This window comes from Leptonychotes weddellii, chromosome 15 (assembly GCF_054177405.1).
Source record: "Leptonychotes weddellii isolate Sample4059 chromosome 15, ASM5417740v2, whole genome shotgun sequence".
In the NCBI taxonomy this organism is placed as follows: Eukaryota; Metazoa; Chordata; class Mammalia; order Carnivora; family Phocidae; genus Leptonychotes; species Leptonychotes weddellii.
This window is the reverse complement of record NC_138383.1, coordinates 14,845,268-14,864,886: the sequence shown is the minus strand read 5'-3', so window position 1 is coordinate 14,864,886 and position 19,619 is coordinate 14,845,268. Positions and strand designations below refer to the sequence as shown.

Below are 19,619 nucleotides of genomic sequence, written 5' to 3'. Positions count from 1 at the left end.
GACCCTCTTCCTAACTACCAATCCATGAACAGGCACTCGCCCAACCTTTCTGGTGCCTCAGTTTCCCCCTTCTGTACAATGGGCTATCTTAGGAGGGACCACCCTGAGTTCACTTCTGCTGACTTAGCTCCAGACGGTGGGCTGGGTGGGCTGGAGGCTGTTGGGAGTCGGCCAAGCCTGCAGGAGGCAGAGAGCCACAGAGCTCCAACCACAGGGCTTCACCTGGGGCTCCTGTCTTACAGGCCCTGCCTCTGGGCACGCCCCGCTGTAATCTGAAGGAGAATCTGCTGAAGGATAACTGTGCCTTGGAGTCCATCGAGTTCCCCATCAGTGAGGCCCACATCCTGGAGGCCAGACCCCTCAGCGACAAGGGCTCCGGAGACAGCTCCCAGATTACTCAAGTCACCCCTCAGAGGATTGCACTCCGGCTTCGGCCAGGTAGGGAGGGGGCTCTTTTCAGAGAGAGACCCTGGACAGATGGGCATAGGGCACAAGGTGGAGGCCTGAACCTTGGGGAAGTAGCTTGCAATGGAAATGAGGTGGGAAGAGAAGGATGTCAGGGGCAGTGTGGGCCGGAGAATGCAGGAAAATGGAAGGTAGTGGAACCCGAAATCAGAAGATCTGAGTTTGAATTTTAACTGTCCCATAGATTAGCTGTTTGACCTTGGGCAAGTTACTTAGTCCTTCTAACATAGTAGGAACTCAACAAAATGTCTATTACTTCTTTCCCCCAATGCCTGTTTTACCTAAATTGGTAGCTTTGTGTTGAGGCTTGAATGAGATAAAAGATGAGAAAGCAATTTGTAATTGTAAGCCCCCTTTCCAGGTGAGATTGGGGCAGGGGCACAGGGGCAGAGAGAATATAGGGTCAGGAGACCTTCAGGGGAGGAAGGATTAGGCTGTGGGACAGACTTTTTGAAGCTTTGATTTAGACTTTCCAATTATATCAAGAAGATTTAACCAAGTCCCTTCCTTGTGCAAAGCATCTGATGGGAGCTATGGGATTCAGAGAAGGATGGGACAGAGTTCCTGCCTTTTACAGCGTCTGAAATGTAGTGACTGCCAAACCTCTGTGACTCTTGGGACCCAGAGAGTTAGACAGATGGGCATTTAGAAAGGGTGGAGAATTTTAGAATAGGAAAAAAAAAAAAAGAGGTTAATAATCAGAGGATCAAGCAGTTGGAAGAGGAATAGAATGGCAAAGGGAGAGGAGAAGGAACCAGGGCTTTCAAGTTTGATTTGATCAAGAAGTTACATCATCTCAACTGTGTCCAAATCCACTTATGAAGTCTTAGAGGGAGAAAAAGGAGAAAAACTAACATCCTCTTGGCTTCCAGATGATTCAAAGAATTTCTCCATCCAAGTCCGGCAAGTGGAGGATTACCCTGTGGACATCTACTACTTGATGGACCTGTCTTACTCCATGAAGGATGATCTGTCGAGCATCCAGAACCTAGGCACCAAGCTGGCCTCCCAGATGCACAAGCTCACCAGTAACTTGCGGATTGGCTTCGGGGCTTTCGTGGACAAGCCCATGTCACCATACATGTACATCTCCCCACCAGAGGCCCTCAAAAACCCCTGCTATGAGTAAGTCCCTCCTGTAGAAGCCAGGGCAGCATCCCTCCCCTTTGTCTCAGGCAAGTCCAAGTTCTGCTTCCTGTTTCTAGCTCTAGGATAGCTTTGTTGTGGCCATCTGGCCAAATCATACCTCCTTTCTACCTTGGGCTTCCTGTCTCGCAAGTGAGCTGGCCTGTGGATCTGGAGTGTTGTGTCAATAGAATCCAAGGCTGTTTGGAGTGTTAGTAATTGCCAAAACCTCTATGACCCTTGGGACCCAGAGGATTAGACAGATAGGCATTTAGAAAGGGTGGAAAATTTCCAGAAAGAAAACTAACTACCTTTTGGCCTTGGTCACAAATAAGTAGGAGATAAGAGAGAATGGGAGGGAAATGAGATAAAAAGTAGAGAGAAATTTATGGATAAGTAAATAGAGGAATTATGATTTCAGAAGGATTGATTCCATTGTCCTCCTCATCATCCAGAGTATGAGACGTACAGAGCTAAAATGCAAGGCATTATGTCCTAGAGGAATATAAAAAGAGTAGAAATGATATTTATCGAACCTTCTAATAAATTCAAAAATTGTTGAGTATGCCTCTGTTGACACTTTGGCTTACAACTGAATGAATGGCTTATTTATTTAATTGGTGGAGACTATAAAAATGCACAGAGTATAATAATTTAAAATGATGGTTATTGAGCCTGACAATATACAAATTTACTTTTTAGTTTTCAAAATTATATGATGTACCCTTTCAACCTGTCTGAGTTGTAAAGTTTCCCCAGTAAAGGTGTCAGCCATCAATTAAGCCACTGGGCTGGGGACAGAAATGCTCCCATCCAGCACAGATCTATCAGTTTGTTGATGGTTCATGGACATTAAGTTATGGATGAACTTTTGCTTTATCATTGTGTTACTGTTACTTTAGAGAAGTGTTAAGCCTAAGGTGATAGCAACAACTATCGAGTCTCACTCTGACGTAAGTGCTTTTCATGAGTTAACTCATTTAAGCCTCAAACAGCTCTTATGAGAGATGACCAATCATGTCCTCATTTTTATAGAGAAGCTTGCCTACAGTCCCATGACTAGGAGCTGGGACTTGAACCCAGGCAGTCTGGTTCCACAGCTCACTGTCTTCTCTTCTAGGCTAGCTGGAGGGAAAGCCAATGTGACAGGAGGGGTTTGGAGTCGGAACTGTCTGGGTAATTGTGGTTGTATGGCATAGGGCTGGGCAGTGTGCTATCCATGTTTGTCCCTCCTTCTGTCCCTCTCACTCCCCATGCAGCCTCTTCCATCAGGGTACTTGCTTAAATTATCCCCCTCCCTCCCCAGTATGAAGACCACCTGTTTGCCTATGTTTGGCTACAAACATGTGTTGACGCTAACTGACCAGGTGACCCGCTTCAATGAAGAAGTGAAGAAGCAGAGTGTGTCGCGGAACCGAGATGCCCCAGAGGGTGGCTTTGATGCCATCATGCAGGCTACAGTCTGTGATGTGAGTTTGGAGGGCACGGAGCACCCGGTGTGGTTGGCATAGATTATAATGGGGGAAGGAAGTGGTTCAACCGTGGGGATTTGTGTGTGAAATAAGAGGAGCTAAGCCAAGTTTTGTACAGTATGAGCAATAAGTTTCTCCTGATATGCAACCTTTGTTCCTATCACCCCCTGGCCAGAGCTGACATTTTTTTTTTTAAAGATTTTATTTATTTATTTGAGAGAGAGTGAGAGAGAGAAAGAGCACAAGAGGGGGAGCGGGAGAGGGAGAAGCAGACTCCCTGCTGAGCAGGGAGCCCGATGCGGGACTCGATCCCGGGACTCCAGGATCATGACCTGAGCCGAAAGCAGTCGCTTAACCAACTGAGCCAACCAGGCGCCCAGAGCTGACATTTTTTGAACCTCAGTGATCCCAGCTGTTTTCTGGAGAGAGCATCATCCTGCCTTCTCTGGAAGAGTCAAGGCTGGGTTGACTTAACCTTAGCAAAGTGGGCAGATGTTCAGATGGGATTTCTTTAGCCCCGCCCAGCTCTGCACGTGCAGGCGGGTTTCTAGACAGGCCACGTGATTATTGTTGGAAAAGTTATATTTGGAGTTGAGGTAGGTGTCTTTCAGAGGCTTGAACTAATCAGCTGAGATTCCTTTCCTAAGAGAACAGAAACCCTTGAATTGGAAAAGCTCCAGCTTGTGTTCCAAGAGCTGGGGCTGAAGCCGTTCTTCACGATGACTTACTCAGCCCTTCAGGCGTGGAAGTCCTTGGGTCTTTGTCTTCTACCAATGACAAGGCTGAAGTTGCTTTCTCTCTTTTGATTTTTTTTTTTTTAAAGATTTTTTATTTATTTGACAGAGAGAGACACAGTGAGAGAGGAAACACAAGCAGGGGGAGTGGGAGAGGGAGAAGCAGGCTTCCCGCTGAGCAGGGAGCCCAATGCGGGGCTCGATCCCAGGACCCTGGGACCATGACCTGAGCCGAAGGCAGACGCTTAACGACTGAGCCACCCAGGCGCCCCTGATTTTTTTTTTTAAACAGGAGAAGATTGGCTGGAGGAACGACGCATCCCACTTGCTGGTGTTTACCACTGATGCCAAGACCCATATAGCACTGGATGGAAGGCTGGCAGGCATTGTCCAGCCCAATGATGGGCAGTGTCACGTTGGAAGTGACAACCATTACTCTGCCTCCACTACCATGGTGAGATTCTTGGTACCACCTGTGGTCCCAATTCACGATGGCCAGGGCTACCCTAACCCAGGCAGAGCCTTTGTGTGACTATGAAAATGGCAACCCTTCCCCGGGGCAGGGTGCGGGGCTTGTTTCAGCCTGTCCTCCCACTGCCTCGCATACCAGCTGGACACCGTCATCCAGGGGACAGACGGCACAGCCATTATAAGTGGTCCCGGCTGTGGTCATTGCGGCCACCCCCTCCGCTGCCTCCAGCAGCAGCATGGCATCCAGAAGGGACTGGAAGGACTTTTGCGGGTCCAGCTGGAAAGCAGGCCTGCCTGTCTCCTCTGTACAGATTAGCCTCTTCTTGGAACACCATGCTCACTTGTGGTTATTGGAAGACAGAGGAAAAAGAGACACAGATCATCAAAAGAGCAGAGATCTGTTCCTGTGGGGAAAGGTTGAAGGGCTCCGAGTCATTTAGCTTCAAAGAAAGAAGTTTAGCTGATACCTGAGAAGACTTCTGATAAGTTGTTTTCTATGGCCTTAGAGGGTCAAATAAGAGGAAGGGAGTTTAATTGCTGTAAGCCATAAAGAAATGTAAGACCCTCAGAATACTGATACCCTGGGTATCTGGGGGTAGGTGTGAACTCTTTATCTCTTAAAGACAATACAGCAACTCCTTGTTTAGGTGGCTTAATGGTACACCTGTGTAAAGGCAGGAGTCTGAGCTGGATGATCTCATGAGCTCCCTGCAAGGTCTAGGATCCCAGGGACATGTTCACAGTTCACCAGCTTCCCCACTGTGGCTTGAGTTCCTTGGTGTCAGCCCTATCCAAGTCGGGCACTGCCAGGCATTGGGTGAGTCAGTGGTAATCATTGATACCTAATCTAAGCAAGACACCTTACCAGGGGCTGAGGGAGATAAAGGGACTATGTAAGGTAATCCCCTTTTTAGTTCAGTTGAGGAGATGTGCTACCAGGAATACACGATGCGTGATTAGTGCTAAAGGGGTAGCATAGTCAATAAGGGCTTTCGGGATTCAGAGGAGGAAAGCTCATCATGAACTAGGGATGGTCAGGGAAGACCTCCCAGAGAAGGTGGGACCTGATCTGGGTCCTAAGGAGGGAGGAGGATTGCCAAAAAGAAGGCCACTCTATGGGAGAGAAAGAGCAGGCTGGCTCAGTGGTAAGTGGAAGAGGAAGAGATGTGAATGCTGGTTGGCAAGGAAGGCTGAGACCACCACGTGCTGGTGCACCAGGAGGATGCACATGCCAGGCCGAGGCATTTGTCAGTAGCTACAAAACAAGGAAACTTCACCCAATGAGGCCTGACACCTACGGGACGGAGAGCGAGGGGTAGGAAGACTCCGAGTTCCGCTTTGCCGCTCCCTCCTTACTTCCTGCTCCTCACCCAGCCCTCTCTCCTCTGAGCCCCAACATCACCTTGTGATGCCACTCTTTGGGTCTTCGCTTTGTTTTGTAGTTATATGTACCTGTCTTCAGCTCCAGACCATGAGCTCCTTGGCAGCAGAGACTATAATATATTTGTCATTCAATAAATGTTTGTTAAATGAGTTAATGGAAAACAAAATGAGGCCTGACAGTACCTGGCTCATGGAGGCTGCTCCTTGGTATGGATGCGTGAAGTCTAGTGGGAAGAAAGAGATGCTTGGTTTTGACACCACCAGCCTTTGCCTCTTCATCTATCCCTGGAGTTCACAACTGGGTTTGTGTCGCTACTTACTCCCTTGCCTCACATTGATCATGGGGTGGAAAGGTGTAAACACCATCACTGTCTGGGCCATGGCCCAAATCAGCCAAGTTCTAAGGTGTAGAATCCAGGGATGCATGTGAATAGAGGTGAATTCTTAACCAACCTCCATGTCCTCCCTTTTTACAGGATTATCCCTCTCTGGGGCTGATGACTGAGAAGCTATCCCAGAAAAACATCAATTTGATCTTTGCAGTAACTGCAAATGTAGTCAATCTCTACCAGGTGACTATGCCCCCAGGGCTGCCTGGAGTGGGGCCTGTGATGATGGGTGGATCTGTCTTGGGGACCCAGCGTGCACTACCATGGACCAATATTCCCAACCAGGAAAGACCCTCCTCCAACTTGTTCCCAGGAGCTAATGATTCCTTTTTATGGTTTCTCTCCTCCAACCTTGAACCTAGGAGGATGGGTGTGTTGGTGTTTGCAGAGCCAGAGGGGAGCCATTAGTGGGGGTGAAGGGTGTGAGAGGTTCTTTAGAATTTTATTCAGGGCTGAAAAACTGCTAGGTTTATTACTGGCAGTAACAAGTAAAATATCCCTTTGTTCCCTCAATCTTCATTTCAAGACCCTCAGTCTGATTTGGGGAGGGCCTTTGGAGACCACCATCTTCCTTCAGTCAGCCTTGCACATCTTTGTCTTCCTAGAACTACAGTGAGCTCATCCCAGGGACCACAGTGGGGATTCTGTCTACCGATTCCAGCAATGTCCTTCAGCTCATCGTTGATGCATATGGAGTAAGTGTCTTGCGCTGGAAATGGGCCTGCTAAGAATCCTCCTCACTTGGCATGACCCAGGAGGGCTCAGATTTGGGAATCCTGGATGCTAGTCCACCATGCAGCCTTCACTGCCTTCCTCTTGTTCTTCTAGAGGCTCGTTGATGGCCAGCACTGGGAGGAATGCAGCCTTCTGAGAGAGAAATGGCTCAGAAAGGAATGCCTGGGAGTGTTAGGAGCAATGGGTAAAGAGCTTAGAGGAGGTGGAAGGGAAAGAGAGGATGGGGATGGTGATGAGGAAGGAGCAGAGTCCTGAAATTGGAGGAAGGACAGGGTGAGGGACAGGGCTCCAATAGCAGAGAGAAGATGGAGCTGAGCCATGGGGAAGGTGAGGTTGGTTAAAAATTAGGTAAAAAAGGCTACTCTCCAAGGGGACCAGTGCTGGCACTCCCTTTTTGCACATCCATGAGGCTTGCAGGCGGGTGTAGCTGGTTTAGATTTTACCCAGACTCACCCAGGCACCAGTGGGGACAGAGAGAGAGAGAGAGAGAGAGCGAGGAGCAGGTCTTGCAGGAAATATAGTAAGAAACAGGTTCCTAGGGGTGCTCCCCCCTGGCAGCTTCTAGGCGAACCTCAGCATCTGGCACTGCTGGGGTGAGTCCAGGGCCCCCTGATAGAATTTGCTTGGGATGAAATTGGTTCCTCTCCACTTCCTCTCAGCTCATCCCCTTACTTTCTTTTGCCCCTTTCTACTTAGAAAATCCGCTCTAAAGTAGAGCTGGAAGTGCGTGACCTCCCTGAGGAGTTGTCTCTGTCCTTCAACGCCACCTGTCTCAACAATGAGGTCATCCCAGGCCTCAAGTCTTGTGTCGGACTCAAGATTGGAGACACGGTGAGGTGGGCTGAGCTGGGCAGGGTCTGTACCCCCAAGTGTCTGTGGACACCCCTCCCCTCCCTTCCTTGTACCTTCTTCCTGAAGGTCATGAGAGGTTAGAGATCATGGAGCTGCCCACCTTTTCCTCTGAGGCTCCTGTTGTCTAAACTTCTCTGTTACATAAACTTCACCATCAGAATTCTTTTTAAAAACATGCATGTAGGTTTCCTCTGTTTGCATATGCATAGTTGATTACAAATGAAAATATTTCTTACCTTCAGTCCCTAACCAGTCTCCAACCTCCCCCAAGGTAATGCCTTTCTTTCCTCTACAATGTACAATGACAGTGTCATCTGTAAGTATTTACTGAGCACTGACTTCTTGACAGGCATCATTCTAGCTGCTGACGATTCAACAGCAAACGGAACAAGCAAAAAGACCAAACACCCACTCTCATAGACTTGTGGAATGCAAACGTTCATTTTGCTCCTCCAGTCCCTCTATGGCCTCTGCAGCTTTCTTTCCTTAGTGGTTGGTTCTCTTCTGCTTCTGCCTAAAGGGGAAGGGCTGGTGAGAGGGAGGGAAGCAGAAGGGGGGAGAGCTCTATCTATATCACCTGTATCTACAGCATCTGTATATCCATCTCTATCCCTCTGTCCGTGTGTCTATCTATCTATATTCTAGAACAGGTGCCCATACCCTATCCAAGAAATATTGGCTGGAAAGGTATATGATGGCACAAGTGATGAAATATTCATGGAAATGAAACAGTAGATCCCGAGCCTGTGGTTGGGCACTGTGTGGGGTTGTGTGGTACAAAATAGTGCTTTGTGTGTCTTGCTACAAAGATATATGACATTGTGTAATCAGTCCAGCTAGCTTAGTTGGCCAGAGCAGAATGTTTATAAGATCACAGGTTCCGTTCTGCTTGAGCTGGCTTATTTCATATGTGGAATTAAAAAACCCCAGCATATCTCATGACTAAATTAACATCTGTGCACCCAGCCAGATATAACAGGACAACTGTCCCCAGGCTCTTCTTTTTGCTTTGCAGACCTGGGTTGTGGGGAGGCTGAGGAACTCCAGGTTGCTGGGGCGTTAGACCCCCCAGTTTGGCTACTCCCCGCAGGGCAGGGCAGGGCCCACCTTCTTTCCCTCCAGGGCTGGAGTGTTAAAGTGTCCAGGTCCACCCGCGTCTGAATGCGATCGTACTCTCCTCCCAGGTGAGCTTCAGCATTGAGGCCAAGGTGCGCGGCTGCCCCCAGGAGAAGGAGAAGTCCTTCACCATCAAGCCTGTGGGCTTCAAAGACAGCCTCACGGTCCAGGTCGCCTTCGACTGTGACTGTGAATGCCAGGCCCAGGCCGAGACTGCCAGCGACCGCTGCAACCACGGCAATGGGACGTTTGAGTGCGGGGTGTGCCGCTGCGGGCCTGGCTGGCTGGGGTCCCAGTGTGAGTGCTCGGAGGAGGACTACCGCCCCTCCCAGCAGGACGAGTGCAGCCCCCAGGAGGGCCAGCCCGCCTGCAGCCAGCGGGGCGAGTGTCTGTGCGGCCAGTGCGTCTGCCACAGCAGCGACTTCGGCAAGATCACGGGCAAGTACTGCGAGTGTGATGACTTCTCCTGTGTCCGCTACAAGGGGGAGATGTGCTCGGGTGAGTAGAGCCGCACGCGCTCCCGTCCCCGTCGCCACGCGCGCTCACGCATCTGTGGCCTCTGGAAACTTCCAGCCAGGGCTCGGGTGGCCACGGGTAGGCCGGGCAGGCAGAGCCGAGTGGATGGTGTTGATGGTGCTCCGCTCCCACGGCAGAAAGCAGAAGGAAGTTCTCTTTAATCCCTCCCAGCTCCCCAAGTCCTTGCTCCTGGGGTACACACAGAAGCGGAAGTGAGCTTGGGCTCCGAGGGACTCCCCTCCTAGAATAGCTTGGGGCTGAGTGGGGAAGCTCGAAGGTGAAGGCAGTTTTCTTCTTTTCTTTCACTTGCCCTTCTAATACTGGTTCCTAATACTTTCGAGGATAGGGACCAACCCCTTATGTTTAGGTAAAAAAAAAAAAAAATCACTGACTGATGGTAATTAGATTTTTGGTAGTTACAGGTTTGGAAAATATATGCTATCAGACTATCTAGCAAAGTTAGCAATATTTGTTTTTGTTTTTGTTTTTTTTAAGATTTTATTTATTTGACAGAGAGAGACACAGCGAGAGAGGGAACACAAGCAGGGAGAGTGGGAGAGGGAGAAGCAGGCTCTCCACTGAGCAGAGAGCCCGATGCAGGATTTGATCCCAGGACCCTGAGATCATGACCTGAGCTGACGGCAGACGCTTAACAACTGAGCCACCCAGGCGCCCCAGCAATATTTGTTTTACGTGAATTTGTCTTTTCATCATAAGACTTGGACAATAGTAAAAAAAGCAAGACGATGAAGCACATTTAAGGAGCCCAGACACTTGGAATGATGGCGGGAAAAGTGCAAGCTCCGATGATATGTCAGCACTATTTTGTTATCACTCTTGGCACTACTGTCCCAGATCTGTGCTGTCAAGTGTAGTAGCCACATGTGGCTATTTAAATTTAAATTCATCAAATGGAATTATAACTTAAGCAAAATTTAAATAAATTTAAATGGAATGAAAAATGAAAACATCAGTTCCTCTTTTGCGCAGGAACCACATGTGGCTAGTGGCTGGCACGCTGGACAGCACATAAATTAGAAAGCATTGCCATTGAGGGGTCCAGCCTACAGATGGAGGATTATGATGTCAAGTCCTTCTACCTGCAGGATACTGAGGTTTTGTCCTTCTCATGACAAAATTCTGTAAAATCTTGAGGCCCATTGAAAATCTCAAGCTGGTTTTTCTTTGCCCGGAAGACCACTCCTAGGATGCTTCTTCAGCTAGAAGAAATCAAAGTAATGTGAGTTAGTCTTTATCCTGAGAGTCAGCATGTCTGAGTAGTTCCTGGGGCACTGGGGAGAGGTTTTTCTGCGCTATGATCACTGAGGTTTGATCCCTCTTGTGACAGATCGAAAACATTTGCAAACTGGCTGGGATTGGTTTTTGGGTGTATTGTGTAGCCAATCAACAGATTATAATTGGCTTCTATGGTGATCTAATCTATGACTCAGATTGGCTTCCTTTGCACTGGGGCTTAATGAGCTGAGCTAATCTACCTAGATGTTCACTTTAACATCAGTCTAGGAAAGCTTGGTTAGAAAGGTAAATCTGTGTCATTCTAAAACATGCCCTAGTAACATAAAAATGGCTTTTTTTTATTATCTGCAACATTGTTTCCTTTACTCAAGCCAACAAAATTTGAGTGAGAGATCGAGAGATGGGAGAGAAATGATAGGGAGAGAGAGATCAGGTACACACCAACACACACACAAACAGCAGTTTGAGTTAGAGGGTGAGGCAGGAATTTCAGCTCATTGTAATACTTAATAGTACTTACATTGTATTCAAAGTGCCAAAGGGAATTGGTTAAGTTTGATGTGGGAGACCATGGGGAGAGGGTTGTCCTAGGAGAGGCCTACAGACAGCCCCTCGGGGGCACCAGGGACAGAGGGAGGTCTACTCCTCCTCTGTGCCTCGTGGTTCCTGGTCTGGTGTGACGCCCTGTGGGAGGGATCCCATCCAGAGTGGGTTTCCTTCAGCTGCTGGCTGCCCCGAAGCCATAAAACAAAGCTGCCTGGGTCAGCAGCCTGCTTCCTGCCTCCTACCAGTGCAAGAACAGCTTGTCCCCCGTGTGCTCCAGCTTAATTCATGAGGGAACCCCAGGCAGCCACTGTAGTCTCTGAGAGGCCTCCCCCACCCCCCTGCTTCCAGCCAGAGTGTTGTGTGCCTACTGGTTTCGGGCCTAGATCCTGTGGTGCCACCATCACACTCTCCAGGGACAGATACTCAGGGACACGTACTTATTGAACACCTGTTCTGTGCCAGGCACTCAGTCCAAATGGGTGAACAGGGGTCATGCCTGATTCCTGACTGCTCAGCTTATACACCTGTTCACCACTGTCTCTCTCCAGAGCTGCTGGCCTGTGGTCTATTCTTTGCCACAAGCTGTGGCCCATGAGGGTGGCAGGCTACCACTTGGCTATTTCCCCAGCCTCTGGCCTTCCTCCTCCCCCCTCCCCACCGGGGTATGGCCTTTGTGGTTACATGTTATCAGCACCCCTGCCTCAAACACCAGGGAGTGCATCCTTGTCCTCAAGGGACTCCCCACCTGCCGCATCCATGAGCGTAGATTGATTAGGCGCCCCTGAGCCAGGCTCTGTGCTGTAGTGTTGTGGGATCAAGAGGCATGGATAAGACAGTTTTGCCCTTAATTAACTTACCTAAGGATAATTCACAGCATGAGGCAGAACCTGCCCGGTCTCGGAAGTGAGGTATCCTTGGGGAATAGTTATAGGAGTCCACTGGAGAGAGACTCACTGTAGGCAGAGGAAGCCTGGGTGACTTCATGGAGGAAGTAGGATGTCAAACAAAGGGCTGGCTCATAAAGCAGGGGAGAGGAGCTAAGCATCAGCCCAGAGGGTCAAGCTGTTCAGGGAGAGTGGTTGCCTTCCACGGGACCTGAAAGGCCTGCTCCTCCCTTTCCCCTCCCCCTCCCTCATCTCCACCCCTCCCCTGCTGCCTTCTTTGCTATTTCCCTCCTCTTTCTTACACTTTCTCTTCATTCCTCACCGCCCTCCTCTGACTTCCCTGTGAACCCAGGCTCAGCCACCCTTTGGCTGGCGGGGTGCCCGTCCTGTGACATTACCACACTGTGGCTTCCTTTTATGGGTGGACCCTGCCAGGGCCTGCTGGCTCTAGCCTGCCACTCGACTCCCAACTTCACTCCCGGGCTGGCCTGGCAGACCGTCTTCTCAAAGATCACTTTGTTGGGCCGCACAAAGGGAACACTATGGGACAGGGGTTTCTGAGGAGGCCGAGGCCTCTGAGTGCTGCCAGTCCTCTTGGCGTTGGCCTTTCCCTGTCCGGGAGCCATCACTAAAAGCTGGGTGTAGTGGACACTGTGGGGCCCCGCTCGCCTGGCTGTCACTGGGATGCTGAAGGTGCCACCTAGCCCGTTTGAGCCTGCCCATGCACCTCCCTCTCCTCCACCACCTTGGGGCGCATTTCTCACACAAGTGGTGTGGTTTTCAGACCAATTGAGGTTACTTCCCCCTTGCTCCCTGCCTTTCCTCTGATTAACAATCAGATTTTTATTATTCATCCACTTCTTCCTGATTCAGAATCCTTGAGAATGAGTCACCTTTTCTTCTGAGTTTGGGAGCCAAGTTTTCAAGCCTTGTTAAGTAATTAGGGGGATGTAGCACCAAGAGTTAAAACCTGCATTTAACCAACCTAACCCCCACCCCAGGCCCCTCTCTCCCATTCCTACACTCCTGCAGTAAAGTGAATAGCTCTTTCCTACTAGCGCTGCTGGTTCTTTGCAATACTCTGCTAATAAAGCACAGGGCACACGCTGAACGTGTACGTTTTCCAGGAATTTAGCTAGGACATAAGCTCCAGGGCCACAGGGGCCTTGCCTGTCTTGTTCACTGCTGAATCTCTGGTGCCCAGCATGAGCTCAAGCAGTGTTTGTTGAGTAAATGGATCAATAAACAAAACATTAATTGCCTGCCTCCTGTGTTTCAGATGTTATGCTAATCACTCCCAGCGGACAAACTGATATGTCCTCTCCCATCGTGGAGCTCACAGTCTAGAAGGAGAAACAGATAGGCAGGCAAATGGGCTGATCGTAAGGGTTAAAATAAAGGTCCATGTAAACGCCAGGAGAACACAGGGCAGGCAGTGGATTTGGCCCCGGGGAGGATGGAGGGAAAGCACAGAAGTGCGGTGCTGACGAGGGGCGACAGGAGGAGGGCGGGGGGAGGTGGGGACCCTCACCTGCTGCCGCCCCCTCGGGCTGTGTGCTTGCAGGCCACGGCCAGTGCAGCTGTGGGGACTGCCTGTGTGACTCAGACTGGACCGGCTACTACTGCAATTGTACCACGCGCACGGACACCTGCATGTCCAGCAACGGGTTGCTGTGCAGCGGCCGTGGCAAGTGTGAGTGCGGCAGCTGCGTGTGCATCCAGCCCGGCTCCTACGGGGACACCTGCGAGAAGTGCCCCACCTGCCCCGACGCCTGCACCTTTAAGAAGTGAGTGGGCTGAGAAGCGAGTTGGAGAGAGCGGGGTGCTGGCAGGAGGGGGAGGGTCCCCCAGGCTGGAATCCACCGCCCTCCCACTCCTCCAGGGTCTGTCCCTTACTCACCAGAGCTTTAGGAGGAAGAGTCCCCTGCGGCTAAGAGGCTAGCTTTCCTCTTTCCGCTGAAGAGGTGGGGAAACGTTGGAGGGAGAGCCAACCAGGCAGGGGCCAAAGTAGCACCCTGGGGACTCCAGGTGGAGAAACCCGCTCTCCTGGGCTGGCACCCTGAATCCCTGAGTTGGGAGGAAGGCTGAACCAGGGAGCTTCCAGGGGAATGTTCCTGTGCTGATATTCTGATTCTGTGGGAGATATGGGGCTGCAGTTATGAAGGACACTGTGAGACGGGAGAAGGTCACGAGCATGTACTTCACTCATCTGGGGGTCAGGGGATGCTCCTGCCATTTCTCTGGCCACTTTAAGCAGGGCTGGACTCTTGGGGTGCGCAACCTGTGCATCTGTACAGCGCCCCGTGCGTAGAAGAGCCCCGCACTTGGTTTACCGCTCTGCTGGCCCTGTCTTGTAATTCTTAGTCATTTTTATTTTATTTTATTTTTAAGATTTTATTTATTTATTTGAGAGAGAGAGAATGAGAGAGAGCACATGAGAGGGGGAGGGCCAGAGAGAGAAGCAGACTCCCCGCCGAGCAGGGAGCCCGATGCGGGACTCGATCCCGGGACTCCAGGATCATGACCTGAGCCGAAGGCAGTCGCTTAACCAACTGAGCCACCCAGGCGCCCTCTTAGTCATTTTTAAACACGGGACCTGACATTTGCCTTTGCACTGGGCAACCAGATTACATGACCGGTTCTGCCTTTAAGGCTCCCCAGTCTGGCATAGGCTTCACTTCCTGTCATACTCTCGGTTGGACCATGAGGAAGTTTAATGATGGTGCTGGGGCCCTCTGCCTGCCAGGCCTCCCACCCTGAGCTCACAGACCGGACCCTCTGGGCCCCCGGGATTGTGGTACAGCTGTTTGTTTTCTGAGGTGGAGCAGCTTTCTGGTGTGTGGAGGTCTGAGCCGGACTGAAGCCTTGTAAGTTTGCTCTTCCCTTGTCTTAATCTCTGTGTCCTCTCTCTTTTAGGGAGTGTGTGGAGTGTAAGAAATTTGACCGAGGAGCCCTCCATGAGGACAATACCTGCCACCGTTACTGTCGTGATGAGATCGAGTCTGTGAAGGAACTTAGTAAGTTCAGTGTATCTCAGAGTTGCGTGCACACACACACACACACACAAACACAGCTTCTAAAATTGTGCAATTAACCCCAGAAACTGTTCAACTCTCATCAGTAACATGGAAGAATAATTCCCACCTCAAAGGCATGTTGTGCGGACCTGATGCTTGCTAGGCACTCCATAAAAGCTGGCTTCCCTGAGTCCTCCTGCACCTCTACTAATTGGTTCCACAGTCCCTCCCCATTCTGCTTCCCAGCACCCACAGACTCAGCAAGATCCTACAAATAACTTTTAAAGTATGCCTGATTTCAGACCCTAACTTTACCCCCTCAAGGAAAAGAAGACAATGCATCCTATTTTACAGATGAAGAAACTGAGGCACAGAGTGACAGGCATCATTTTAGGAAGCTAGTAAAGCATTTACTGAGTTTACTTAACGAAGAGTGTTAAACAGTGCCCAGGCATACTGCTTTGCTGGTTTGGAGGGAAACCTTTACCTTTATGGATTTGTAGTTAAACTCATTATGATGGAGCCCTTCCTGGAATAAGACAGATAAAAATACAGTGGGGAGCGAAACTCTTGCTTGCAGTTATTCTGGTTTATACTTTACCTTGACTTAAAAGGAGATAATCTTTGCTGCTGTCAGCACATCTGATATGATTATCTGGATCAGCTAGGCCTTGGCTGGTAGCAGGGAGATGGTAATCTCTCCTGAGATAGCCATCTCCCATGAAGGCAAGAAACATGTTTTTTAGTGAGAGCCACAGTAAGACACAGTCAGCTTCTGGCTGGGGTTTTACAGAAAGGGTCAGATCTCTGGACCATTTGGCTAATATTAGAGGTGGGGCTGGGAGTGAGGATAGTGATTTGGGGATTGAGTTTGAAGACACAGCTTTTCCTCTGGAAGAGACTGGGTGTATGCTATGATTAGCTCAGTGGGGAGAGACTGCTGAGAGAAATGTGAGATGTTTTTATTACCTAGACCAGATGGATATCACAGGTTAGCTGATTAAGTATTTCTCATACCTCCTCCCCCCATGCCATGATAATCATAAAAATGAATGCTTGTTTGTATGGAATTGTATGAGTTATAAAAGTTATGAAAGTGCCCTTTCATACCCACCATCTTATCCTTTTCTCAACAACCTAGTAAAGTAGAACTGTAGTACTGTTATCTTCATTTTACAGATGAGGATATGGAATTTCAGGCAAGTTATATAATCTGCCCGAACAAGTTAAGCTTAGAACTAAATCCGGAAATCCTTACCCTTTCCATTGTACTCTTATACCACTGGTTTTCTGAAGGCCTGTTGGGTTCAAGTCTGTAGGATGTGCTCTGAGACTCAAGTTCTAGTCCTGCTCCATCATGCACCTGTGGTGCAACCTTGGGACATTTGCTTAACCTCATCATGTGTCAGTTTTACCCATCTGGCTTCATCACTGGAGGATATAGTGCAGCTGATGGAGGGGTACTTATCGTTTCCCTGTCAGAATAAGAGGTTTCAGAATCAGAAGGGATGAAGCCTACAAAACGTGATGGGAGTCCGAGAAGAAGGGATGGCTTGAGAGGAGCACTGGATCAGAAGCAGAAATGGAAGAAATATAAGGGCTGAGTCAATGAATTATTAAGAATCGTTGGGCAAGCAGAGAAGGGAAAGAGAGGGAAGGGAACACCCACTGTGTGTTAGGTACTGTTTACTTTATGCCATTTAGTTCTCTACCAACCTTGTGAGGTGGGGTATCATTTTCCTTTTATAGATGAAGAAAGAGAGAGCCAATGAGATCAAGTAACTTCCCTAGTATTACACAGCTGGCAGGTGGGAGGGCCGGGCTTTGAATCAGACCGTGGAATGTATTATGTCATGTCCCTTCCAGAGGAAGGAATAAGAACCAAAAAGGGCCTGTGAGGGACAAAATACAGAAGTGAGGTTCATCTAGAGGTAATTGCCAGGCCATCTCAAATCTAGACATCTTGCCTAACGTCAGGCATAGGGTTTCCTGTTGCATACTTTCTCAGAAGTCTCATAACTGGGGCTTGGAGATGGCCCCATATTCCAGGAATTGACTCGCTTTTCATTCTTCCATCTTTTTCCCTTTCTCAGAGGATACTGGGAAGGATGCAGTGAATTGTACATACAAGAATGAGGATGACTGTGTCGTCAGATTCCAGTACTATGAAGACTCGAGTGGAAAGTCCATTCTCTATGTGGTAGAAGAGCCAGGTGAGTGAACCCTAAGGGCCATGTTAAGCAGTAATTTCCATCCATCGCTCCTCTTACACAGAACAGCCAGTTTAAGACTGACCTTACAAGTGATAAGTTAGGGCCTGTCATTGGAGTATGGGTGATATTTAAATACATATATTAGTGAGAAAGCGACTTTGCTAATTGAGGAGATAGAAAAATAAGAAGGTGGGTAAGGAAAGGAAGAAGGTAGAGGGGCGCCTGGGTAACTCAGTTGGTTAAATGGCGGACTTGATTTTGGCTCAGGTCATGATTTCAGGGTCATGGGATTGAGCCCACGTCGAGCTCTGCACTCAGTGTGGAGTCTGTTTAAGATTCTCTCTCTCCCTCTCCCTCTGCCCCTCCATCCAGTCATGCTCTCTCTCTCTCTCTAAAATAAATAAATAGAACCTTAAAAAAAAAAAAAAGAAGGTAGATATGGATCCCATGAAGGGACAAAATATATCATGGCATTTTTTGAGGTGACAATGTTAAGAAGTAAGGAATTTAAAGTCTAGGACTGTTCAGCATCTGCTTTACTAAAAGTTAGGTGGTTGCCAAGAGCAACCTGCTTGCTGCTTCAGAGGAAGGCCTGATGCTTTGAGGTGTTGACCTTACCAAGTTGACCATGAGACATGGTGCCGGGTTTGAGGCACCCACCCAAGGTGCCCTGAACACTGAAAAGAGGGTGCTTGCTCTCAAGGCCCTCTGGAAGCAGGAGGAGCCCATCTGTCATACACACAGACCAACTGCAGGCTTGTCACCATCTAACCACAGTAGATTTGCTTGCTTCCCCTTACTACCTCTGTCTCCTTCCTTTCTCTTAAACAACAGACTAAGCTATGAATAATTAGAAAATATTTTCGAGTACTTACTATATATCAGGCAGTGGACTCAGTGCTGGGACTATCACAATAGATAAAGCAGATGTGGCATTCACAGGCCAGGGGAGAGGTGCATGTAAATCAATAATGACACTGCTGAGGGACAAGGGCTATGTTATGGCAGGGGTTAGACAGGAACTTTTGGGAATGAAGGAACAATGTCTGAAGGCAGAGACTAAGTCAGTTGGTTGCTTGACATTCTTAACAGCTGTAGGAATTCCTTCAGATCTTCCTTCAGACCAGGGTCCAGCAAACTCTTTCTGCAAAGGGCCAGATGTTAAATATTTTAGGCTTTGTGGGCCATGTGATCTCTGCCATGACTACTCTGCCGTTGTAACAGGAAAGCAGCATCTATTTAATGTACGAGCCTAAGCATATTTACAAAAACAGATGGCAAGCCACATTTGGCTCCCAGACCATAGTTTGCAGTCCCTGCTTTAGAAAAGTGGGTCTCAAACTTTTGTATGTTCCCCCTTGTTAAAAAGAACCCAGAGCCCTGAGCCCCGTCCTACTTCCATGAGCCTCTGTGTTCTTGATTAGTGCTCCCAGAAATTGTGAAACACCCCAATATTTGAGTGCCTCTGTTTTGGATACATCACTTCCCCTAATGAGCCTTCTCAGACCTCCTCTGGCATCCATGCTGCTGATTCGGTTGGGGGCTCAGAGCAGCTGTGCTTCCCTTAGAAGCGCCTTCATCACACCATTAAATTGCTTCTTTCATCACCCATCTCTCTCAGTAGATCACAAGCTCCGTGAACACAGGGACTGTCTTATCTATTGTTATATCCATACTTGGCTCAGTCATCTACAGAGAAGATACTTGATAAACGGTTTTTGAGTGAATTCATAGGACTGATTATTCCTAGGAGACAGGCAGGCTTGTATACCTCTTGATACCTGCTAGGAGGATTTGGGCTGCTTGGAGAAGGAAGGGGGCAAAAGGGGGAAGAAGCTCTGCTACACCTGTGTCAGCCAGGGTGTTGCTGGCTCCATGAGAAGAGGAAAGCATGGTGCCCCATCTGTGATATTGTTCACCAGCCTTGCCCAGGGCTCTCACCTTTAGAAGGAAGAAGGGTGGTTAAAGAAAGGGTATGGGGGCGCCTGGGTGGCTCAGTCGTTGAGCGTCTGTCTTCGGCTCAGGTCATGATCTCAGGGTCCTGGGATCGAGCCCCGCGTTGGGCTCCCTGCTCTGCAGGGAGCCTGCTTCTCTCTCTCCCACTCCCCCTGCTTGTGTTCCCTCTCTCGCTGTGTCTCTCTCTGTCAAATAAATAAATAAAAAATCTTTAAAAAAAAAAAAAAAAGAAAGGGTATGGCCTTCATTTTCTTTACTGACTCAAGGGAAAGCTAACATGGGAAGGGGAAAGGGAAGAGTCTGGATATGTATCTGTGGATTATTTGGCCGTGACCCCCCACACTTTCCCATCTACCTGTGTTAACACATTTCATGGATTTTTCTATACCCACCATATCTGTACCTTTGTCCTTTCTCCTTTCAGAAGGGCGGTATGTTCTTGCTTTTGGGTTTAACATTACTTTACGTCTTTGCTGCAATAATCCTTA

General features: G+C 48.9%; 1 protein-coding gene across 1 annotated transcript in view; it reads left to right on the top strand.

Moving 5' to 3' along the window:
* The window catches only part of ITGB3 (integrin subunit beta 3), a 49,507-nt gene that overhangs the window by 23,111 nt on the left and 6,777 nt on the right, over positions 1-19,619 (top strand). Inside the window, exons 3-13 of the mRNA XM_081804753.1 lie at positions 243-438; positions 1,338-1,590; positions 2,897-3,059; positions 4,089-4,250; positions 6,127-6,222; positions 6,645-6,734; positions 7,471-7,610; positions 8,816-9,240; positions 13,510-13,732; positions 14,862-14,962; positions 17,056-17,175. Coding sequence (XP_081660879.1) covers positions 243-438; positions 1,338-1,590; positions 2,897-3,059; positions 4,089-4,250; positions 6,127-6,222; positions 6,645-6,734; positions 7,471-7,610; positions 8,816-9,240; positions 13,510-13,732; positions 14,862-14,962; positions 17,056-17,175 — 1,969 coding nt within the window. The remainder of the gene's footprint in view (positions 1-242; positions 439-1,337; positions 1,591-2,896; positions 3,060-4,088; positions 4,251-6,126; positions 6,223-6,644; positions 6,735-7,470; positions 7,611-8,815; positions 9,241-13,509; positions 13,733-14,861; positions 14,963-17,055; positions 17,176-19,619) is intronic.